The following is a 26,137-nucleotide window of genomic DNA, read 5'->3' as shown; positions in this document are numbered from 1 at the left end:
GCGCCTGACAATGGGGGTAAGAAAAAAATATTTTTTTAAATATGTATTTATATATATATTATCTAAAATATATATTTTAAATGCATCTGCAAGCATACACACAATTATATGGAGCTATTGGTAAGATTTTCAAAGTAAATTGAGGAGATTTAGGAATACAACTTTGAACTAAGCTGATGAGAAGGATGCACCTAATTTTGCCTTGAAAAATTCCACTATAAGCCCTGCAATTTCATACTCATTCCTTGACCTCTGAAGGAGTTTTGGGTTGTTAACAATGGCAGGGCTTGCTCCTATATACGAAATTGAAGAAATATGAAAAGATCTGATTCTTGCTCCCACTAGCTCTTACTGAGGAATCCATGACAAAAAAAGATATCTAAATGTAAGAAATGAAACCAAAATGAAATTAATAAAGCTGGAAATTGGCTGTAAGTGATACACACAGGAAAACACCTTTTTTCTTAGCTTCAGATTCATAAAATTAGTTGCGAAACTAATCAAATGCATGGAAATAACAGTATTTTCAAATCTCTGCAAAAGTAATACTTCTAGATAATTAAAATGCAAAGCAATAAGAGAAATGTTTTATCATTAAACTGTAACCAGAGCTCTGTGTGAAATCATCCATTCAGAAGACTTGTTTTTCATCAATTATTTGTTATTTATCTGATGTAAATATAAGAAGGTCTAATTAAAATGTATGACTCCTTATGCAGCTTCTTGTCATTAAGACCAATGAAAGCATTCTGAAGACCATAATGAAATAATTATGTTTGCCTTTAAGAATCCTCTTCAACAACACATGGCAGTACTACACTAAATTAAAACATCAGGAACTAAATTTCTCTTGCATCTATTTCCATTTTCACTAATTATACCCCCAAGCTTTCCAATAGACCAGGCCCTAAAATTCTTTTGAAGCTGAAACAGCCTAAGGAACAGCAGCCTTTACACAGCAATGGACTTTGATGAAGAAACAAAGGTAATGCAGGCCTAGAAGCATTAATATTTCAAAAAGAGTTATCATGTGAAAATACATGTTCATTTGAAAAACGAGGTAAACGATTGTTGGTGGAGAGCCAAATATATGTTCCAGGGAAACTGATACTCTGATTTAATCTTACTGCATTGTGCCATTCCTTCCTCACATCTTTTCATCAGAGTATTTTCTTGTTCTGCACAGAAATTATGTTTAGCAAAAGCATAAAGATCATGGCATTACTGGGCAGTGCCAGTATAACATGCTGTAACCAAGCTCTGCCTTCACGTTTTGGTAAAGGTGAAAAGAGCCACCTTGAACAATTGCAATGTTCATACTTGGCTCCATTTCCCAGGGGAAAAGCCATCTTCTCACACAGCATCCGGATACATGGTTCTTCTGCACGCACAGCTCGCGCTTCGACCACTAAGTCTCACCGGATCTATCCAAAGCGCAGAGAAAGGAAAGGATTTGGATATGGAAAAGACATGGCAGGATGTGAGTCAGCTCAGACTTCATTCATGCAGTTGACCGAAGACTAACTCTTCGTTTCAAACCTTAAGATAATGGGTCCTTATTGGTGTGGTCTCAGAGAAGTCAATGTGGTAATACACACAAAAATTAGAAGGATGAGCTGTTCACATACTTACTTAGCCAGAAGAGCATGTGACAAAAGATGAGGATTTGAGAATAATAAATTCTTCTATTAAACCAGTCACTTCCCCCACTCAAAGATACTTTGCACAAACATCTGAAAGACTTTGGTGATTTGTCATGATTTATTCTGCATTTTAAATGCATTTTAAATCTTGGTGTTCAAAGTGTGAGGTGGAAACAGAAGGCTCATGAACAAAGACAGGTCTCCCAAGATTTCCAAGCCAGTCACTAAGGAGAAGCTGACATAAGCTGGTCGGGTAACTAATGAAATTTCTTCCCAAATGAAAAGAGCAAAGCAAAACAACAAAGCAATGCAAAGGAATACTCTAAAAGATCAATAAAAGAAAAAGAAAAATCTCCTCAAATTACAAGTTGAGAGACAAAGGTATGAGCAACTGTTTAAAAACAAACAAACAAAGACCCCTAAAGGACCTGATCTTAACAATAAAAAAGCTAACACATGCATGCCTTTTGTAGCTAGTCCTTTGACTTGTGGCTGAAACCAAAAATGCAGATTGACGGATTAGTGCTCTCTGTTAGGAAGGAGAGGTTTGCAGAGAAGATAGTGTCTTTGATTAGATTATCTGAAAGAGTGGGGCAAAAAACAGAGAGACAAGCTTTGGGGCACACAGGCATTGCTCTAGGTCTGAACCAGAGGCCTTAGGAAAGCATCCGCCTTCTGATCGAACGCCTCCAACGCAGCAGCACTTGCGAACGGTAAGATTTTGGCAGGTATCGCCAGATGGCACTGTTACACAGTTTTCCAAGCTCTTTTTCTCAGTGTGCGAGTGAATGTTTAGTCTTGGAAAGACAGGCAAGGCTGCTCTTGGTTGTTGCTTTGCTTGAAGGAGGTTAGAAATAAAAGGCAGGAGCCGAGGAGGAGGAAGGTGAGCCACAGAGGAGTTGGGTTGCTGCTGCCGTCTCCGGCTACTGGCAGCTCTTGAGCAAGAGCTCTCCAGAGAGGAGGCACTGCACCCAGGCTCCTGAAAGACAGGGCAGTGTCCTAGGTTGCCTAAATACCTCCGCCCAAAAGCGGTATTTGCACACAAATGAAATATTTAAATCAACTCAGATGCTGGTACATCCACTTATTAATCAGTGAACCGCAAATCCTCTTGATACCTATCAGTCACCAGCTGGCAGAGGAGTGATTCTGGTGGAAGACTGGAAGATGAGAAGAAAGGCCAACACTATCTCAAAGGAAAACAGCCATCTCGGCATGGTGTGCTGCTACGCTGCCAGCCAGGTTGGCTGAGAAATACTAAAATGATGTGCTCCGAGAAGAGCACTGCAATGATGCCTTTCAGGAACTCTTCACAAGCCGTATTCAGATATAAAATGACAGGATTCAAGAGATTTTTTGTTTCATTTGACTGCATATATCTTTTTGAATGAACTGTTCCTTCCTCTGTTTGTATATTAAGGGCACAAACGGCTTTCCAGGATTCAAGCACCAGGCTGAACTGAGGGAAATCTGAGTTAAATCTAACCGTGGCAGTCATCTACCACAAAATTTTTGGTGCAACACTAGACAACTTGTTTAACTGCTCAACACCTCAGTTACATGTCTTTAAAATTAGAGTAATCCTTCTTTCTTCATCTGCCTTGTCCATTTTAAATGTGAATCTTCCAGGACAGGGACTACTCTTACTATGTGTTTATTCAACATCCAGCAGGATGGCACCAGCTTTTACTGGTATTTCAGGCTCAGTCATACAAGCACTCTGTGTCTGAAACTCCTATTAAAATCACAGGTGGAGGGTTGAGTGCATGTTAAGTGCTTCACTGGGCCAGGCTCTAAAAGACAAAAATATACTCAATTTGTCATTTTATCATTCAAAGATCCTTGCTAAAAATAAAATGTGAGCCTAAAGAAAAATAATATGGTTCAGTGGAAAGAGAGCCTTCAAATCATTAATGAAACTAATTAGTGCTAAAAAAAATCTTTGCTGTGAGACATTTATCTGTTCTTTTTCTTAGGGAATGTACTCACAGGGTAAAATGCAAGTCACTGAATGTGCATAAAATGGAAACCCCTCCAAAATATGGATGGACTTTAACATCATGTCCTTAGTGGTGAAGATCCAAAACACTTTATAAGAAATATTCTATTTTTATAGAATTTATAAATACTCATTCAAGCTTTAACCTATTAAACCTATACAAGTGTCTCTTGCATGTATACATTTAACTTACATAGTTTTATACTATTCAGTTTATATATGCTATAGGCAGGGGAAAGAAAAATCACCTTGTCCAAGGGGAACAGAAGGTGTATTATATACTCTATGTCTAAGACTCTTTACACAGACTTGGTGGATTATATTTCCAGCTCTCTTAACAAAAGTATTTGAAGAAGCTGCAAAACTCAAACAGAATGCTAAAACAAAGTGGGGTCAGTTATATAAGGGCTGGCATTAGTTTGTTAAGTTTTTTCCTACCCACTCCCAAATAAAGGGACAAAGAAGTTAACATTGTGGGAATGTGTTTCCAAACCACATGATATCCTTATCAGATTGTTATGTACAACAGAAGTTCTCACACACCGACCCCATGCTGGGGATCTGCCTGAGCCGCCCCGTCACATGATGCAAATTCTCCTCTCTTATTCAGATTACCAAAAACGAGCTGAAGGAAGCGAGCTCCCTCCCTCCCCCCCCCCAAATAAGCAAAAGGTGCTGTGACCACAAGCGTATTAATTCACTGCCACTGGGAAAACAATCCAGAGCAGTTGCAAATGATGAGTGAGACTATGAAGCAGATAATCTAGCTATTAAAATGTATACCACAAGGCAAAGTTTGAAATTGTCTGAGATAAAGTGCACTCATCAAATATTAAATGTAAGGAAGGAAATAGACAATCAGAGAAATTAGTGAGTCAGACAAAATATATGAAAAAAATAGGTTTGTGGTTTAAATGCTAAATTCTGCAAGGTTGACTTGTAAATTTCTAGAATAGAGCAATATACTGTTCAAAACAAGTCCTACTTTGTCCTATAAGAGACTATTTCCCCTGTTACTGTTGTGAACTCTGTGTTTGAACTGCTTTTTCATATAGTTTAGGTAAGGCAGGAAAAAATGCTTTAAAATATTTAATATTCAATGAACGTTCTAAATAATGTTTGGTCACTTAAACACGTGGCCTGTTTTTGAAAGTGCCACAGGAGCTCTTAGATGCTCAGCATTTCTGGAAATGAAGCCATGAAATGTAGATTTAGGATGCTAACATTAGGCTACTGTTTCTGAAATTCCTAACTTTTGAAATACATTTGCTCATGCAATGACAGACTAATCAAATCATAAACATGATTTTTAAAAAGACACTTTAAAACCCACATTCCTGGATGAAAGATGTTTAATGATTACAATTGTAAGGAATAGATGAGATTAATATGACTGGAAGAATACACAGAAGAATCATTCCCCCTTTATCAGTTTGTTTATTTTGTACCTAGAATATAGTTCTCATAAAAAGTCAGCAGCAGACAAAAAACGTTATTCCTGGTTTTCCTTCTACAAAATCTAATTTCGCTACCCTCCTGCCTGTACTTTTTCTTGCAGCACAGAGAAGAAGATTAATTCTGTTATTTTAGAGCAGTTTTTGAGCATTTCATGGCTTGTATTTTCATGGTTCCAATTGGTTTGTAAGGGCTTGGATTTCAGCAAGAAGTGGCATGGGTCACACTGCGTGGGGACAGACTTCATGCACATGAGCAAAGGTCAAAATCAATCATAGCTTTGTATTTCCAGGCCTATTACTTTTGGCAGTTTACCCTGCCAGAAGGGGCTAAAATATTTGCTTCCCAAAAGGAGTAAACATCAATAGGGGGCACAAATATAACCAGTTCCTCAGCCACCCAGCAATGAGAGATGAGGCAAAAGGATCTCTTTTTTCGCAATAGACATTAAGCTATCTAAACATTGTATATCACATTTGCAGCCTAAAGCTTAAAGATTCCAGCGCACAGGCCCTTGAAAAGGACAATAGGCCTATTTAAGCAATTATATTCMGCAGGCTTTGTTATTAGGCAGCCCTGCTCAGTCCCAGAAAGTCTGGATAATCAAAAGTGTCCAAGTACAGGAAGGGGAAAAGTACAACCCCACCCTCCTTTACAGCTGCTGCCAGGATCTGTGGCTTCTAAAGGGTAAAGTCTATTTACTGAAGTTCCTTAGCTGTTTTATACATAAACCAATCTCCTTCTTCGTGGGGCTAGGCGCTGCAGCCAGCGAAGGGCTGCAGAGCCCTGCGGAGCCACGGCTGATTTGGCCCCCGCCGCCGGCCGGTGTATAATTTGGACCCGAGCGAAAGCAGGGACTCGGGTGAGGCGGAAGGAAAACCGGCGGCAGCCCCCCGGGCTCCTCACGGAGCGTGGCCTGGCAGGCGCAGGCCCTGCTCGGGCGTGCTGGAGTCACCGGCCGGCGCGCGGCCTCTCCGCCGGCCTTCTCCCACCCTGCCTCGGCCCGCCAACGCCTGCCGGCCCGCCCGCCCGCCCGCCGCGGTTTTCGACGGCGGTGCTCGTCCGCGCGCCTCTTCCCGGGCCGCCAGCTGAGCGGGGCTAACTGCATCAGCTTCCGCACAGGGAATCGCTCGTGCCAGGTGCTATCAATTCAGAGGAAAAATATTCACGCGCAGTTTTTCTAGTGAGAAAAGCTGGGTATCGAAGAGGAGCAGAAACAAATCCCTTTCATCACCTATTAGCAGGCATTCAGCAACAAGGATAAAATTTTAAATAAAGACTCTGTTCCTAAGAAAATCAGTCCCAGTGATGGAGCTGTAAAGTTTATAAATGAACTTTAAAGAAAATAACCTGGTTCAAACGGATCTCGCCTTCTAGGCACTAGCAAACACACCTGCAGCAATCTGATACTTGGGAATGCAGATTACAAGTCCTTCACTTCAAAATGTTTGCTTTTAAATTCAGAACGATGAAAGAAAATAAAGTACTGAGCTCTTTTGCTGTTGAGCACAGATGTTTCTAGTATTTCCAGTGCTTGCAGGGAACAAGAACCTGACCCAAACATTGCAATAATCTGGAATTTAGATGTAAAATTTATGCCTTCTGGGTTTTCCTCTTCACAAACTCTTTGAAGGTTAATACCTCCTAGTTCATCCCCAGCTAAATACCCCCCACTGAACCTAAATAAGAACTGTATACTACAAGAATGCCTACATCATATTTTATTGCCATTTACATAACTTTCATCTTCATCAAATTTCATATTCTTTTAAATGTAACAAAATACAGTAGATAGTAGTCTTCTACATGATATTATTTGCTGAAACACTAGTTAGTACTGTTTAGCTTATTCTTGTTTTGGGTATTCTCGTTTGTTTTTTACCTGCTTAATGAGTGAAGACTAATGAAAACTTTTTTTTTAATAGGCTCTTCTAAGGCTAAAGAAAAATTGCCATTCCTTGCAGCTCATTCTCTCTTAGGGCCTGTCCCGTTCCCACTTCTGCGCTATTTAGTTAGCTCACATTTCACCAAAAGTTACTCATTTTTTTCTTGGTAATTGTTGTCACTGTACTACGAGGACCTGGAAAATTGTATCTTACTTGTAAATGTAAACTCATCATTCTTGTAATCCTAACTCTAGTCGTTTTTCTCCTCTTTAAACTATTCTCCTCTAATTTGATTATACTGACCTGATTTTTATCTTACGAGAACTCAAAGGAGTTAGAATTACTTGTAATTAAAAGTGCAGTCAGTTCTACTCTCATTTCTGAGTCCACAACTTTTCCTGTAAATACATAATTTCTTTTTAGACCTCTAACAATATAACTAATATCACCTAAAACATAAACATGTATGAGCACAATTATGTATTTTTTTGGTGCTTGTAACACATCTTGTAGTATACAGTGGCTAACGTTTGGGCTGCAAACCCATAAAAGCTTCTTCCTCCCACAGGGGGGAGGAAAAAAAATCCCACACAAGTTTAGGTCACGTTTGGGTTGCATCTTACCCCCTATTTTAGCTTGCAGACCCTCGTGGAGTAGAACATTTGTACTGCAGCCGGAGTGCATTTGCTTACTGCATCGTAACGGGATTAACCCAGGGAAGATGTGCTGAAGCGGGAGACCTCCAGCACTGGGAATTAAACTCTGCGACCACGGGTTTTGACAGCGTTTCAGTTGACACCCTGATGCTGTTTGGGCTTGCTGCGGGACTGTTTGGAGCCTGTACCGTTCATGTATTATTCCCTTAACCATTTACCTTTTACTCTACAATCACGCCTCTATCAAAGCAGTATTTCTAAGGCCTAAAGCAATGGCTGCAGGTGTACTGCTTTTATGGCAGAGCCAAAAATAAAACAACAAACTAGACAAAAAAAAAAAATCCTATCATCAGCTACACATCTAATAATTTCAAAAATTGGCTACAATTACGTTCCATTAAATCACAAAGGTCTTAATAAAAACAGAGGATCAGGAAACACTTGAGTTTGAATTAAACATTGTTATCTTTGTATTTACAAGTACTGGAGCAATCTTTAAACGATTAGAAGCTTTCTGTACTGCAGAAATTCTGTTCTTTTTGTCAGTAATTTCATGAAATAAAAGATAAAAAGGCTGTTGACAGAATTTTAGTATTTTATAAACCATGTACATATATTTACGCACAGACGTAAAGTGCTCACACTTTTTTTTCAAAATTAAAAACAAAACTTGCTCTAGAAATCAAACAATTCTCCATTTAGAACCTAACTAAATTTCTTTGCCATATTTATATATCATTAACTTTCACGGCTCAAATTACAGCCACCATCTTATAATTCAGGTTTCAGCCTGGTTTTAAATTCCCATGCAGTGAAGATTAATCCTATTGCCTATGAAGTTACAAGACTGGATTCCTGAATGCATTTTCCTGTATTTTTTTATTTACTCTTGTTAATATTAGTTTCTTTGATTAGCTAAACTTCGGTGTTATCAACACTTGTCTCTTATCACAGGCCCAAGGCAAATGACATATTTACCACTCATTCCATTCTGATAAGGGTAATCCTGTGTTTAACTTGTCCAAGAACAAACACGATATATTTTGTTTTTAAGAATCATGCTTCTAGTTATTAACCAACTAAAGGGCAACAAACAGGACAATTTAAAACCAGAAGTTATTTAAAGAATATTTTGCAAATGAAAGCTTTTTACGACAGCATATGCCTCCTACTTCAGGAAAGTTTATTTAATTCCAAGTTTCCTCCATATGACCGCTGAACTTATACTAAGGTTTAAACCATGGAAGTGAAAAAAACCCACATTTTCTGTGAAACATCTGTTTTTTTTCTTTTCTAACTGAAGTTCTCCATGGCTAATAACCTTATTTTGAAGTAACAGATTTGTTTCATATCTTGTTTGAAGCATTTTGAAAACAGCGTGGAGAAAAAAAAACATCCCATGCTGAACTTCATAGTTTTATGCACTCTAATTTTAATTGTCAAATCATCAAAATATTTGAAATGCTGTAGGCTGGTAGTCATTGATTTTTACAATTCTGTTTTCATTGCTCAACCCACATAAATGTCATCTGCTGACTGAAAGTTTTGAGCAGAGTGAAAAACACACCAACCATTTTATTTATTTATTTTTCAATCCCCCCCCCCCCGCCTTGAGCTAAACGATACTGAAAGGAGAACCACTCTTAATTCTTAAGCAATTCTTTAACGTATTGCAAAAGAAAAATTTCAAACTTAATTATACAGTTAATGGTGTACTGAAGTGCCCGAGAGCGTGTTAAAAACATTTTGATAGATAGCCAAGTCATTTATCTAAATCACCGTCAGAGCAGTGAAGCATCCTGCAAGCTTTTATGCAGAGTATAAGGTGATGCTTTCTGGCGCTTCTTGTCATTTCTCAAACTTGAAACTGGGGGGCTAAAATCCTGCCATTGTTTACCATCTACGGATTTCAGCACTAAATTGAGCCAGTTAACATAATAATACCTTTTGAAAAGTATCCTTCCACTAACTCTTCCTCCTCCGTTACCAGTGCAACACTGCCTCAATCTCAAGGTATAGAATAATTGATGGTTAAACTCAAAGGGTGTTCACAGTAAGTAGTTTTCTAGCAAAACAGCAACTTCTTAGAGCAACAAAGTGAAGAAGAAAGGTGGCAGCAAGGTCAGTACAAAGAAATATTGCCTTTTCTTAGGAAACTTAAAACTACTGCCTGATTTTGGAATGGCACCTACACACCGCAATTCAGCGTCTTTTTAAGAACTGTACAGAGCAGCATTTTAATTGCCCAGCTGCCCTGTGCTTCAAGACGGCATGCATCCAGATTACCAAATGTGATGCAAAATTAGATTAAGGAGGCAAAGAAAAAAAAAACACTACTACAGAGATGTTATGTAAATTTGCCCTTCACTGGTTGGAGTTTCAAAAGTGCTGCATTATATTCTAATTGTATGTGTTCCTGCTTGGCTCCGTTACTGTTACGAGGATCAATATGCTAAATAAAAAGAGGCAAACAGAAAACAGCTAGGTGTTTCTTTTCTCGCCAAGGGAGAAAAAGGCTTGCAAATCACATTTTGCATAAAGACTCCCCCCACCCCCCCGCCCCTCGTTACCCCTCCTTACCCCTCCTTGTAATTAAAAGTATTTTGTTAAACACATGCAAACAATCGTAATTGCTTCAAACTGGAAAAATAACAGTTGGGACCTACATTGAGCACTGTGCCGGTGTTGCCACTCTGTTTGTGCCAATCCACTGAAGCATGCTTTGAGAGCCTTCTCCTGGAGCATGCAGGAAGACGGACTCGCAGTGTAGAAATCCAGCATCTGAGCGGGGCTCACTGCTAGGACATCCATACAGTCAAACATGATTCCCCCTGCACAGAATGCCTGCAAAAGTGCTTTCCTCTAGGTGTGGAGGAAAATGGCACATAAAAGTACACCCAACTCCATCAAACTCTGCCCCTTTTTTGGCACGTAGGCTGTTGGTCTTTTTCCCAGACCAGAATCATGAATTATGACAGACAACACAGCTAAAAGCCTGTAATTGATCCAAATGATCATTTACCATTTTCCAGGCTGCCCAGCCAATCCAGCAGGATGGGGGGAAGCGAGCCGCATTCCAAGTTTTCTTTGCAATCAATTTTCCCCAAAATTTCTTTAGAACCAGTCCCGCTCCTCAGGCTCTCGCCGGGCGCATGCCGTTTTTTCGTGTCACCCGGATCCCCAAAGTCCCGGGAATAAAACGGCTCCAGGAGGAACTCTGGATCCCCCTCAGCAATGAATAGATCCTTCTGCCTCTGAACAGCTCACTTCCTACTACTTGTGTCACACAGAATGAAAGATTGAATTGCCTAATATATGCGAGTGAACTTTCGGTGAACCCTTCCCAGGCTGCTAACCTTCAAATGACCCAAGCGGTCTGACATCACCAGCTCCCAGGATTCTCACACCGCTTAAAAACTCCCAGCAGCCCCGCAAAGGCAGCCAGCCGCCCAGCCGGGCAACTGCTGGCCACAGCCCTTCCCACCATCGCCCACCGCTCCCCCAGGAAAGAACTGCAAAAGCTTGCAAAAGAAAAAAAAAAGTAATAAGAATAATAGGAATAGAAAAGGGCCCGGCACTGTGTAGCTGTCTGCGACGGGGGATGTTTTCTGCGGATGATTTTTACATTCCTGCTCAATTTGGTAAAACTTCGGTGCCCCCCTCTCMGTGCCGCCACGCGCCCTCCCCCCGCCGGGAGGGGACGAGCAGCGCGCAGGCACACCTGCCCCCGCGGCCGAGCCGCCGCCGCCGCCGCGCACCACCTCCTGCCCGCGCCGCTCGGCGCTAGCCTCTCGCTTCGTGCCCGTAGCGGAGCCGACGCCCGGGGCCGTGCGCGGCGCTCCCAGCCCTGCCTCTCCGCCGGCCTCCGGGCTCATTCCCAAATAACTCGTGCTGCTCCAGGCTGGCACCTCGCGCAGGCTTCCCCGAGGGGCCGGGTTTGCAGGTGCCCACCCCCAGCATCGGCGAGACGAACGTCCGCCAAACCTTGCCTCGCCGTGCCGGCAGCGCCCCGGCCACGTGGCGCCAGCCCCAGCTAGCCCCTGCCTGTCTCCCMTTAGCAGAGAGGGTTCGAGGCCGCCCCCGCGGCAGCCGTTTGTTTTTAAGACACTCGCTTGCTCTTACCTTCACCTCCAGGGCCAGCGGCAGACAAAAACGCCCTCAAAATTCTCTGCAAAATGGAGCACTTCTGGCAGCCGGCCGACCGCGGCCTCGCGAAGGGGATGGGTTCGGACGCCTCCCCGCGCCTCTGGCCAGGGTCCCCGGGCCTTTCGTTCGGTTCGGCACCAGCCCTGAGCTACCATCACATGCTTGTCTCGCTGGCGGTTTACCATTTGCATCAATACAGCACAAAAGTCCTGTATTTTTTTTTATACAAACAACCTCCTGCTGCAAAGTCTTGCTTACAGGGATGGGCTCTGTCAAAATCTTCACCGGTCCTTACTCCGACAGCCATTTCAAAAATGGAAAAGTAAAATACGGTGTCCGGTTCGGGAACACTCCTTCTGCCCCATTAAAAAGGACATGAGCTGAATGACCATGAGTACACTTCTGCTTTAAGGGAATGACTGAAGTCACTTGGGCTCTGACAGATTGAGCATTTGCAGCTTATATAAGGCTTGAGCTAGATTTTCAGAGGCACAAAGAGCCCAACTTTCAGAAGGGCTCAACGCTTCACTCCTTTCTGTGCCTCTCAACAGGCCCTCCCTTCTCCATTCAAGTCAACTGTGGGGATTCGCAGCATTTCAGAAACTCGAAAGCTAACTTCAGTTAGGAAACTAGAAAATGAAACACTCAATTACTGCACCTCTTTTAAAACTTCAGCAGCAGAGCCTGGCAAAGCAGGGTATACTGTGCATGGAAAAGGCATGCAATTGAAGACTGTAAAGAAACACTGCAAAGAGATTCACTCTGGGACCTGCACAACCAGTTTAATGGATGTGATGTCCTCTCTCTACAAAAAGTCCTTTGATGAACTGAAAGCTCTGTTACAATGCCTGTTGATTGTATTAACAAAACTTTTCACAAAGATTCAAGAATTTAAAACACACACACACACACTCTTGTTCTCTGAAACTGATATATCCATATTGAAAACAAACAGCCAGCAAAAAAAGGCTTGCTGCAATCTGGAAGCAAATCCGTTTGAAGAGATAAAAACTAAAGCCATTCTTAATGTTTTTTCCCTCAGACAGAAGAGATTTAGCTGTCCCTGCAGTAGGCACTGTCTCTTTCCATCTTCTGTTGAAGCAGAAGTGTTATAAAGTTGGAGTTTAACAGTGTCTTTTTAAGGACTTTTTAAGTTCGTCAGGGCGTCCTCCCCCATTCTGGAACTCCTCAAGCTAAAGAAAGCCCTGACACTCTGTAATCTGAAAATTATGCACAGCACACATTTATCCAAAAAGTCATCCTTTAGGGAAAGGCTTGTTTAAACAATTTGAGCTAAGCAAGCAGTGTTCTCAGTAGTAAAAAGGCAAGTGGAAAATGGTTAAATTTTTGTTAAAAGCTATTTTAGCAACAAAATTGCTTGTTTTGAATAACAAAGCTAAATTAAAAGGCAGTATTTTCTAACCAGATGATGCAGAATGCAGGAGAAGTTTGAAATATGTAATGCGTCATCACAAAAATAATTGGAAAGGTTCATACAAAACACAATATGTTTTGTCAGTCTCTGACTTGGGGAGAAAATAGCATTTTGTGCAGACCAAGGTTCTTGGAACAGTTTAAGCTTATGCCAAGAAAAACATATTGCCCACGTGAGTTAAAATAAATAAAATCGTACATACAAACAGAAATATAGTTATGTTTATTCCATTACCAGTCTTATAAAACCATATTTAAAAATAAAACCTGCTTGCCGTACCTCAAAATGTACACTGGTATCTTCTGAAAGTAAATGTCAGGAATTCATGCTTAACTGCATATGAATTGAAAAACATAGCTTTTTCACACTGTATCTAAATGAGCCAGGTAGCTTGTCATGTTTTATTATGAATAACACTTGTGCTGCTTAAAACCATGCTTATACTAATGCTTATACTTAATGCTTATAATAAAACCATGAGTAATTAACGAATTCTTCAAATAATTGAATGGTTTGCTCATACATCATTTCTACAATATATTAATTTATGCATCCCATATTTCACTTTGAAATAGCATGATATTTGTTTTTCCTAAACAGAATATCAGGAAAAGGCACACTCATAAAACGTTGGATATTTTCTAATTTAGATCAGGACTAACCATAATTATTGTGCATATACATTAGAGAGCTAACTAATAAGTTGGCTAATTCAAATATAATGAAACTTTAAGTATTGCCATGTATTTTAAACATCTACCCAGCTCTTATAGAGGTGCAAGTAGGAAAAAACCTCTCCAGTATCTTCCACTTTACCCATACCAAAAGATTCTGATTTCACATGACCACTTTGATCTGTTTTGTCTCAGACTGTGATGGCAGAAACTTTACAATAAACATATTCTTAGCCACAAGTGAAATAAAAAGCAAAAGTTCAAGTCAGAAATCTATTTCCTTTGGTGTTACTGTATATTTGTCAGTGTGACATAGCACATTTGAAACCCATAATCATAAAACAAAAATTTACAGCCAAGGTTTAGGGTCTACATCTGTTTCTCTGTTTTTTGTACTGCAATTACCCACTGGACAATTCAGAAAGAAGCACTATGAATCATGTACTGCACATATGTTTGTGCTGGTCACTTTTTCTTTAGTGCAAGAGTCTGAGGATGCCGTAATATGCTTCCCTGAGAGAGAGACAGAGAGAGAGCGTGAGCATTAACTAAAATTAAGATAAGTGCACTAGGTTCTCTAAATAAAAGTGATTTTACTAGAAGCAATATAATACCCCTGGAATATTACAGGCATAGTTACAGGATGGAAAAATTAAGAAATACATGCCGAAATTCTATAAAACAAAGTATCTCAGGGGAAGTGTACTTTTTTTGCATGCATTTAACTATTAATCACACGTAACACTCTCTTGAAACAGTTTTGACAGCAGAGTAAATGGTTACTAGTGAATGATGTGTGTGTTTAAGCAGTGAAAGCAGAGACAAAGTGATGTTTTCTTCTACTCCCTAGGCAAGAGCTGACACTAAGCTTGCTGCCTCAGCTTTGATACTCAGAGATTCCTTTGTGTCAGTTGCTGGGAGAATCACTGGCAGTTCACTAACCCTGCCTCACACACACAGGGGCTTTGATTTTTACCTCTTCATTGAGAAGAGATGTTAATATGAAACAGTACTCAGCTGCCTTGGTCGTCATTCCCCTCCCCCAGTCAGAGACACGGGGTTTAAAATCTGAAAACCTGAATTCCCACTTCCCTGCATGCATTTTTTTAGTGGTATAGGATGTTTTCCTCATATCTCAAGCAAAAGGTAGATGGTAAAAGATTACAGGGAACAAAATCATGGAACGCAAGAGAATGCCTGAATATTTAACACACTGAGGTCTGAGGAAATGGTTATCAATCCGGAGCAAGAATGGCCCTAAAGAAAATAAAACAGTACAATTACTTTGAATAGCACAAACGGCAGGGACAGACATGAAGTACAGTGAAATTAAGTCTGAAAGGGGTTCCTTGTGACTGTTGTATTCTGCTATGCACAACTCACAATGCCCGAAACAGGAATTTGCACATAACAGGAAGAATTACTTAGATCCTTCTGCAGGCCTGAAATATAACAGCAATCATCAAAAGAATATTCAACACAGAACTATATTTTATATTAGATGGGAAAAGCAGAGTTAGTCAGCTACAGATCTGTAACTTGGGCATGCAACCAGTCTATAAAGTCACTTACTGATAATGGGGTTTTTTGTTTGTTTTTATCAGTGGATATGTATTTGTAAAGGTGTCTTTAAATCTGATTGCTTAACCTAGAAGCTATAAAAATATTAATCTCCACAAACTTTGAGCACAATACTGTGTTTCTTAGAATTCATACTGGATTTAACACTCTTTTGGCTTGAAGCCAGCGAAAGAGAAGAACTGCCCTATATGATAAAACTGGAAGTTTATGTGGTTCAGCAACCCATTTCTAAGAGTTACTGCTACTAGATCTTTTTAAGGAAACTGTAGGAATCCCTAGCAATTGGTGAAGTATAATTCACCCATAGGTCCTCTAATAGCCTGTTCTCTAACAGCAAATCGCCTAAGCATTAAAGCATGAGATTTAATATCCTTTCCGAATTTGTTTTTGGTAATAGTCCTGATATGCTAGACATTTGTATACATCCAATGTCTTTTTGGATTGTGATACATTTGTAGCTCAGTGACACACGAGGAGATGGTCAGTTTTTGAGCTTGGAGACAACGAAGGATAAATAGTTTTTTAAAACACTGTAAAACTCATCCATGTTGTAAATATTAGAAAACACAGCCCAAACTGCACCCCTCTGAGGCCCCAAAGGCTGACTGCTGTAGGTTCCAGAAAGGTCGGCAAAGAGGCAATGACATCACCAAAAGAGCGGATGACATGCATTTTTGAAGGATATAAAAAGAAAACGTACTATTGCATTAAAAATTGGCTACATACTGAATAGCCTTCTCTACACTTTCTGTTTGGGAGATCCCACAAACACCACTGCTAAATGGTTGCCAGTCCAAAAAAAAAAAAGTTTGTTTCATTTTGTTTTCTTTTTAAATGACCAGAAAGCCTTGTTTCAAGGTTTAGCCAAGAAAGAGATTTTTACTGCTAGCTTATAAATCCCTCAAAACACAGAGTTATAATGGAAATGCTGAGGTAACTACAGTGCCATGCATGGCACTGACACAGTGCATTATATAATCCAGGGAGAATGAGGGCTGGGAGATCTATAAAATGTAAGTAGAAGCAAGATGTAAGAAAGAGCASAGGAGCAAGTAGAAATATTGAATATTAAACTGCAGAGAATACTTCTAACAATAAAGTTTCCTACATGCTGAATATGCTCATGGTTGGCTTAAGGCAAAAGAGCACAGCGCTCCATTAAAAATAATAATAGAAATTCCAAAATGCTATTCAAGTAACTGTTTTGTTTCTGCCTTTTCTAAGGAGGAAAAAAATGAGAAGTTACCTAACAAAAGGATAGTATTTCCAGATTTTCTGATATCCTGAAAGACATCTGACAATGTGTAAATAAATAATGTTGAAAAATGAAGAATAAATGGAGTACGAAACCTAGACAACCTACAACCCCAGTTGTAACCAAAATCAGAATAGAAATTAGGACACTAGTACTTCTAGAAGCTCACTAAAGACAGCTGAAATTCTAAGGGAAAAGTTAGCCCTAGTGATTTTCTTCCAACAAAAGTCCCAAGTTATTGTACAACAATCAGAACAGCAGCACAGTGCAGACATATCCTAACGAAGACTATACCTACTTCAGTCCTATTTTGAACATTTCAGATGGACTTGGGCAGCGCTGAGGGCTCGTGCCCACGCACTGCTGCAGGGATGGCTTTGTTGTACAGGGCGATGTCAGGAGTCCGTGAACAGCAGAGCCGCGCTTGGAGGCTGCTGAGCACATCACGCCTGATGCAGCATCAATGGCTTGGACTGTGCCACCAGTGTGAACTGGAAGAGATCCCCGACTTGGCCGCTTGACACACGTAGTCATGACAGTACAATTCCTGCTTAGCTAGTTCCCAGTGAAACTTGCATCAAACACTGAAAGAATTGCCCAGTATCCAATCTGTGGGTATTTTAAAGCAAAATGAAAGAGTGAGTGACTAGCAGGTGTGCTGGCATATCTACCTAGCTAGCAGAGATAATGACAGCAGTGACAATGTTTGATACCACCTTATATCTCCTAGTAATGATGTCAATCACGCCACCACCTCTACACTGCCTGCTGCCCTAACATACTGTATAATCACACCTTCATTTTACTACATTTCTGTTTTCAGTGGGCACAGGTTGGGGAACAGTATGTATGAACTTTTGCAATAAATGAGGTAGGATTAGCCAGAAACTGAGGTAAAAGTTTGGCAAATTGGCTTCTGTTTTCTTCTGCAGAACATGTGCCATCAATACTGCGTGAATTACCTGAGGGCACACATCCTCTCAGGAACATTGTTAGCACTTCAACTATAGTGATGTAGTCTGAACAGCAAACTTTGCTAGGGGCATCAGTTTTACAAGCATATGGGTTGTCCTAGTATAACTACTGCTGAGGAGCAGGTAAGGGAATAATTCTATACATTCCTTCTATGCTGCAATAGCTGTGTCCACAGTTGGGCTTTTGCAGGTATAATTCTTTCACAATAGGAAAGATCACTTCCTTACCCTGTATTGTTTTACCAATGTAACATTCAAATGTAGATCTTACCCTAAGCTGTTATACCAGTGTAACATTCCAGTACAGATCAGATCTCTACAGACACCAGAAATCAGGCTGAGTTGGATTCCAGTTGCATTCAGCCCAAGCAGTGGCAGTATGAATGATGATGAGTCTAAAAGGTTTGCAAGATGTTTTCTGATTTTCAAACTCTTATTAGGATATACCTCTGAAGTTGTTCTTTGCTGCATCCTTCAAATTCTACTTGACTTACACAATTTAAGTCCAGAAAGTAAATCTGCATGGTCTCAACCTGCTTGATTAAGCTGGTCCCGTATGGTTAAAGAAAGATACTCCAGGTCCTGTACCCCTGGTCTGTAACACTCCCATATTCACCAAAAAAGAGAATGAATGTCCAATCATATGACAACCATGCTCAGGGAATCACGATTGACACATATCAAGTTGCTGGGTTTTTAACTGGGAAGGACTTACAGAGCTGGGGTGCAGCTGGAAATTACAGCGATCTAAAGCATGTTACGCTGACCATTGTGCACTATAATGAATTCTCTGCTTTTTTGGGACCCTTTGTGTCACATGTAGTGGGGAATGTGCCAGGTGGCCTTGAAACATGTAATTCAGCATGTAAGACTTGACAGGTCTACAAAACTATCAACTCCGATCTGCAAAAGCCAAACTAAAAACCTTCACCTGTCCTGAGCTTTCTTCTAACTAAACATTTCTGTATAGACTTTGCTTTCATACTGAAAACATCATTCCTTTTAATCCATTTGTAGTTTTGGGCAAATCTTCTTGAGAACAGGCTTCTCATGCATGGGACACAAATCTCACATGTATTCTTATCAGCTGTAGGCTATCAAAGACCAGACTTCACCTATCTATATATGGAGACATACAAAGATGAATATATGGAAAGAACCTCTTCCCTTTGCAAAGATAGCTCCAAGATCTAGACCTTGTTACCTCCATCCGTTCTGTCTTCAGTACCAAGTAGCACAAAGGAAGCTGGAGCCATGCCAGAAGGCAGGGTTGTGGCCCAACTTTTCCATGGAACTATCAAGATGGATGGATGGGAAAGTAAGCCTCAACCCATAGCAGGCTTAGTAACAAGAATGAGGCATTTGCATGTCCCCAATTCTGAGAAACCTGTTGGGATTCTCCTTAAAAAGTACACCATCATGTTACCTTCAGCTGGGTGCTAAATGACTGAAATAAACGATGAGCTAGTGAATATGTATTAAAGACTTTAAAAAGATAAAGTTCCACATGCTAGATTCTTAAATCTTTTTTTTTTTTTTAAGAACTTCCTAAGAGTACAAATTCACATCACTGATATTTAAGCCAATTCTGCTAGCTGAACAATGCTGGAACGTTATGTCACTCGGAGCCAGGACTGCGTAAGCATTTAAGAAAAGTTAAGAGCTTTGCCAACACTAATTATCAGGCAGAACCTCACTGGAAAAAATGAGGCACAAAGATCTAAGTGAAGTGTAAAACATACTGAGAATTCAATGACATGTTGACAAATACCACTCTACTCTTTTGCTTCCTATCAGGACCTAACAGCCAAAGCAGAGATTTCTAAGTAGTGTTTTTACAGGCCAAGCTTAGTCTCTCCCTCATCTTATCAGTAGCCTTCAAAGGGACTTTAGGTGGATCTCCTCCAGGAAAAAAGAAAAAAACAACAAAAAAGTCAGAAGTACCACCTCTTCCATACAAATATATTGGCACAATCACAGAGGCTTTGCTTGAGCTGTGAGACTTTGAGAAAACACACCTGGCTCTTCTAAAGGAGAAATTAAAGAATTCATGCTTCAGCCCTTAAGCCTTGAGTGGACTTAAGAAGAGGAATAGCTAAAGAGAGAGTCTAATCAGGACACAGAGAAAATCAATACTGGCTTCTTGAAATATCTTGGACAGGAAGAAACAGCTTAGGGTTCAGACATTTAGCTACTCTTTCCGCACAAGCAAATGCACTGAAGGCTGCCCACGCAGGTGAGAGCATACATACAGGCAGGAGAAGGCACTCTTGAGGATTCAAAGCAAACCAAGTCATGTTTTACTCTTATTTTAAATCCTCAAAATTTCTTTTGGAGATCTCAACTTTTAAAAGTTTTTTAGCTTTGGTAGAAGAGAGATCTTTTTACGTGTATTCAAAGCAATCAAAAGTAGCATTTTCAGGGATGTATGTCATTGTACTTTTTTTTTTTCCTGACTTTGGTGTGGAATACAATTATTTAAGACTCTGCAGGAGAGTACAGAAGGAGTTGGAGTGTAATTCCAGTTCAGAAAAACTCCAGTAACTGACAACACATAAGAAACACAAGATAGATGCATTGTATTGTCGGTCTGAGTCTCATTGGCTGAAAACCCTGACTCTCCCAGCAGGACTGTCACATAGCAACTCCGGAGGGCAGATTAACCCTTTCCTGGTTAACATATTCCACATGATTCAAAAGACCTTTTCCTCCTCCTGCTTCAGCATAATTTTGTAAGTTTGGAAAATCTGTTTAGAAAAAACAAGTCCTGTACTAGCAGGGTAAGAGCAAAACTATCTGACTCACCGCAGGATACTGACAGTACAAGGAACAGAGAACGCGCAAAGTTTAGATGAGGGTGAGTTTTATTTTGTATGATCATATGTTGTGACATCTACTAAATACAAAACATATTTTCATGAAATAGTTCACGCTTAGTCTGTGGGGATTCTATCTGGACTGCATTTATCAAGCACTTGGGTCACTTTCACCCAAATTCTGCCCACGCATCTACATCTGTCTGAATAATTACTGAAGTATTAAAAAAGCCTCAGCTGAAATCAGGAGTACTTAAGAAATCTATAAAAGAATTATTCCCCCTCACAGAATGCGCTACTTTTATCCAAAACTGTACAGGTTGACTTCTGTACACTCTTAAAACACCACTGTTAACCTTTTGATACCAGTCATCTTTCTAAATAGTCTTCTCTAATTCCTGGCATCAGGTGATTACATGAGAATCTCAGTTGATTTCATTACAGCAATTTCCTTATTTCATTTTTAGTACTGCATTAGAGTTATGGATGTATACATTTAAATATAAGCATAAATATTATATAAAAATGAGCATCATAATTTCTTGCTGTCATGGTTGTCGGGAATAGCAAAGTTTGAATGCAAAAATGTCAAAATCCAAGACAACAAAGACTTCCAACGCTCACTATTTTTAAAGTCTTATGAGTCGCTCCTGTCAGTTTTCCCTCTTTTGAGAGAGTGAGTCTGAAATTGGGGGTGCAGGAGGGGCACACGGCCTCACTCAGGGCATACATCTCGAAGTCATACGTCACTGCTCGAAGCCACAGCTGTATACCATCAGGAAAAGGAGCTACTAGGTTTCCAGCAGAGAAATTAAGAGATCAGACCGATGTGATACACACTTATTTCTGACCATCTTCTGGTCACAATGGGTGAGACAACTGTGTATCTTATTTCTTATCTTCCTTCTTTTCACCCCAAAACTGGACACGCAATCTTAAGGGCACTCACCAAGGCGAGGAAGGGCAGGCACTGTTGCCATCGCCCTGTCTCAGCTGACCACGTAGCTTTCATATGCGTTCACATTTGATAGCATATAGCTCTTTATATATAACTTTCATTCCCTCTGGAAGACGCAGGGATACTCTCAGCTGAGGGTACAGAGGAGAAGTCTTGACCAAATATTCTTCTGCTCCTCGTCCCTTGCCCACCACTCTCAAACGCGGATGCAGTAGAGCGGCAGATGCTGCACTGCACCCTTCTCACTAACATCTCCTCCTCACAGGAGACATTCGCTTCTTGGGAGGAGCTCCTGAGCCCCACCTAGGCCAGGAGCAGTCAGAAGAAAGTAGAAATTTACTTGGTCTAGTAACACGCAGTGAAACATTTTAAAGTTTCTTTTTTTCTTCATTTGCTTTAAAAATAAAATATAACCTTTGTATGTTAGTAAGAGGACTATATGTATGTTTTAACTCCTGCCTCCCTTTTCTAATCATTTCACACTCTAGAAGTTGCTCTGTTATTTCTCTGTACGGTTCTCACAGACCACTTGGCAATCCAGAGGTGATAGCAAGACAGCATTTAAAATTGTATTTATAATTTAATTTGGTTTCATGCATGATATCTTCAAAGATCTTCCTAGCTTAGCTTCAGCAGCTTAGCTGCTGTATTCATACAAGTAAATAAACTAAGGCAATCAATATAGCTGATGGGAGGTTAGTCCAAAAAGAGGTACTTCAAAAATCTTTTGCTGTCTGAAAAATCAATTTAATTTCTTGGTGTGGATAAAACAGTTAGTTCATCATTTGCTATCATTATTGAGACAAAATTACCACTGATGCTACTGGGAACTTGGCCTCTAAAAGGGTAAAATCTGAAGGACTAAGTTCAATATGCTTATTCTGTGTTGAAAATACCTTTTCAAATAAATGCCAACATGTACCTATCAAATCTTTGTGTCCTTCATTAAACTAATGCTTTCCTGCATAATGAACAAGCCAGTACAAAAGGTAGGTGTATTCCAATGCCCTGGGGTACTAAGGTAGAGATATCAAAATAAATTCACAACCATATCATTATATCAATCTCCAGTATTACTGCATCAGTACTATAACCATAATTAACTAGCTGCAGGTCAAATTTCTAATAAATCTCTAGAAATTAAATGTATAATTTGTCAAAACCATATGCCTTCATAAATTGATTATTCAGAATTTAGAAGCTTTTTAATTAGGAAGAAATTTATGCAATACCATGTGTAATAATTACGAATCAGCTCTTCCGTGATATTTTTGTACATCAGCAAAAATTAAAACATTGGAAAACATTACCAGGTCATTGCAGTATTTCAATGTCAAAAGCAATACATAATTTAAATCTAGAGGTTAAAGAAATTTTCCCGTATCTTTTATATCTTACATAGCTCTATGATCTCAGGACTGGAATCATTAACCAAATACAAAATCAATGAGAAAAAGATCTAATCTGACCATTTTCAAGTGCAGAGTCACTAAAAATGATTTATACAACTGTAAAACTTTTACCATGGTTCTATAGTTTTACTAAACAGCATTTATTCTTACTCAAACTTCCATTTTATGCTACACTAAACAGTATTTTGCTTGCCTAGTGTCTTCCAGCCAAAATTCTGAAAGCATTTTACACTTAAAAAATGTAGCCTTCACAATAATCATTGGGATGAGGTATTTTGGTCCCCGATTTCCTAATGGAAAGCTAAAGAAAATGAACATTAAGTGATGCTCATTAACATCACGCAAGAAGCTCAGATCACACCCCAGCTCTCCTGCTTCCCCCTCCTGTGCTTTAACCGCAGGACTATTCAGCTTCTGCACCCCCCCAAGGGCTCTGGGTCCTTCTATCAACATTTCATAGCAGAAGATTTTTTTTGACAGAGAACACAAAAGCTGCTTTGTTGGAAGTCTGGACACTTTTTTTCTACCTAATAAAAACATGAATAGAAGTGGGACCTCAGTAAGCATATGGCAGAAAGTCTGGACTAACTGAAAAAAGGGGCCTAGAAGACTTTGCTCTCTGTCATTCTCAAACGTGTTTACTGCTGAATGTATATGGTGTAAATAAGGACTATGCAGAGCAGGCCATAATGGAACATTGTTTATGTGCACATCCTGGCAAATGCATATACAGCACAGAGGTGATTTCCAAGCAGAACATAAACACAAAGGGGGAGTGATGACAAACAAGTATTCCACGGCAAGAAAAATGTTATTCCATATACAAACCAAATAAACTAAAGTGGTTTCTCCCCAGCTAAGATCCAACTGGCAGCTCTCAGCTGCACACACTATATAGCTGTTAAAGAAACAAGAGACATCCCAGTCTCACTGTTGGTTTTCTTTTTCTCAAGCAACCTTATTATGCTCCCAATACTAAAAAGAAAAACACAGTTAAGATTTTATTTTACTCTTCTGCAAATACAAACCAAAACAAAACAACCCTTTCTTCCGGCTTGAATAGGAGCTGGGGAGATAGCGCTCATGCCAAGGAAACACCATAAGGAATTAAGCCACAGTTTCCCCCTTTTGAGCTCCCATTGAAGATAGGGAGACGTTTCTTTCTTCTGAAGGTCTCTCTCACAAACCTATTACACGGCTTTAGTAAGTGACACAAGTGTGACAATAGCTGAGAGGTTTTGTGCTCCTGGCAGAGTTTTTTCTTCCTTTTAATCATTGCTCATAGAAAGGAGGAGGGTTTACAAAACCCGAGTCCCTGCAATTTCAAGATAGCAAACCAGGGACAAACTTTTTTTTTTTTTTTGCTTATTTCTAGAGAACAGAATATCGTGCTTTGACAGCTGCTATGTAAATAAATGAGTGTAATTTTATTCCTGCAAAATGAACTTCAAACACATACCCAACTAAAGGAGGAAGAAAAGACAACAAGGAGGAAAACAGCAGGTAGAGTGACAACGAGATCCACAGAGAGTCAACTGATAAAGCAGAGTTTTTTATGTAATTAATAGGCCTCTTAGGATATTAGACGCTGGAAGAAATAGGCTTTAGTAGGGGATCATATGGGCTCCAGAGCACAGATATTCTGTGAAGTCCTTCACAGAAATACAGTCAGCCTGTGATTTTAAATTATTTTAAGATACTCAGAGCGTGCCTCACTTTCTCCAAAACTCTGAATCAGGGCTCCACAAAGCATGAAATAAAAGTTTAGAACTGGAATACACACCTGCATATTGTAAAATTTCTGCTAGTCTGTCAAAAACCTGGATCCAAGTGTCCCAGGCTTCAGACTTTATAAAGTCTTGTGGCTCAGATGCATCACTCACAGAAAAGAGATAAAGCCCACACTGGGAATATTTTTAGCATCTTTGCAATATATACCCAATCCTTTATGTTTTAATGGAACTCGCGCTGCTTTGTTCTTTGACTTTCTTCTTTTCCAAAATTGCATCAGTTCAGTTATACAAGACCAAACCAACCCCAATAAAGCCTCTCACCAGCCACCGGTTTAACATTAATATCTTTGTGTTAACGCCTCACTTAAAAAAAAAAAAAAAAAAAAAAAAAAGACATTTTTGAAACTCCCCTTTCTAATACACAAATACCCTCCTCGCCCTCACATGATCTTATGCATGCCTGCCACTTGGGTTTATATTTAGCCATTCGCAGAGCTGTGCAGAGGCTGTACTGTGCTTCAGGAAACAACAAATTTCTAACAATTACTCCTTGCTAAGCAATATCTACATGACTGCAACAACTGTGCATCTGCAGTGTCAAATGTTGTCAAATGCACAGTGTATGAACGCAGCCACTGCTACAGTGCCAGCCCTTATAAAGCAAACCACTGTCTCAGACCACTTACAGCACTGCTCATAGACGACAGCAAGGGTGGACAGAAATGCCAAGTACAAGTTGATGCGCTCTTTCCTCCTCACAGAAGGTTTTTTTGGTGGCTGAATACCTTACGTGTATTAGCATTGCTGACCACATAAAGAGAACTTTTGCAATGTGCATTGCACTGGGCAGCGAGGCAGTGGAAGAGCTTCAGCTTCCTCCGTCGTGGAAGAGCTTCAACTTCACAGGAGCTCCTGCCATGGACAACGCTTTGGCAAAGAGCAGGTTCTGTGATGGCTGTTGTGAAGCCAATCACAGGGGATGCAGTGATCATTTTAAATATATTTTTTTTGTTAAAATTCCACATTTTACCCTCCTCCCCCCCCAATGTATCAAAGTATGGAAAGAATATTAAATAATTTTGCCAAATCTCTCAACTTCATAATAAGACTTGATAAGCTTTTTCTTCCCTTTATCCAAGCTTCAGCAGCCAAGTGAGCATCTTGGTTTTCATTTAAAAAAGAAGTATTTTAGCTTTCATGATTCAGGAGAATGGCCTATAAAAATGTCCAGACTGGCATGTTCAAATGCTAGAAAACAAAAGATAAGGAAAGAGCACTCTATGTTACTATTTTTAAGCCTTGTAATATTTATGCCAGTATTATGATTTACTTTATATTTGGGGTTGGCAACTCTGAGCAAGCCAGAGATACAAAAGTGAACTCAGGACCTCAGGAAGTGAAACAGGCAACAGATATGTACAGAAAACACTCCGAGACAAGATCTAAATTCCTCACTAATTATTCTCCAAGCTGTGCAACCCTGCACATTTTGGTTTACTAGGCAACTATATGAA

General features: G+C 39.9%; 1 protein-coding gene across 5 annotated transcripts in view; it reads right to left on the bottom strand.

The window, feature by feature from the left end:
* Window positions 1–26,137, bottom strand: part of RARB (retinoic acid receptor beta) — a 194,150-nt gene that overhangs the window by 81,229 nt on the left and 86,784 nt on the right. For 2 of the 5 annotated variants that reach the window (XM_026057300.1, XM_026057302.1), the window contains exon 1: window positions 10,306–10,611. The exons of 1 other annotated variant lie outside the window; for it this stretch is intronic. In XM_026057300.1, coding sequence (XP_025913085.1) covers window positions 10,306–10,462 — 157 coding nt within the window. In that variant the 5' untranslated portion in view covers window positions 10,463–10,611. Of the gene's footprint in view, window positions 1–10,305; window positions 10,612–10,661; window positions 10,901–12,546; window positions 12,634–26,137 lie in introns of those variants that run through there. 2 more of the 5 variants (XM_026057301.1, XM_026057298.1) reach the window with 2 other exon arrangements.

The sequence above is a fragment of the Apteryx rowi genome, unplaced genomic scaffold (genome assembly GCF_003343035.1).
Source record: "Apteryx rowi isolate R43461 unplaced genomic scaffold, aptRow1 scaffold_138, whole genome shotgun sequence".
Classification (NCBI taxonomy): domain Eukaryota; kingdom Metazoa; phylum Chordata; class Aves; order Apterygiformes; family Apterygidae; genus Apteryx; species Apteryx rowi.
Note: the sequence above shows the minus strand (reverse complement) of the source record. Positions and strands in the feature narration are given on the sequence as shown.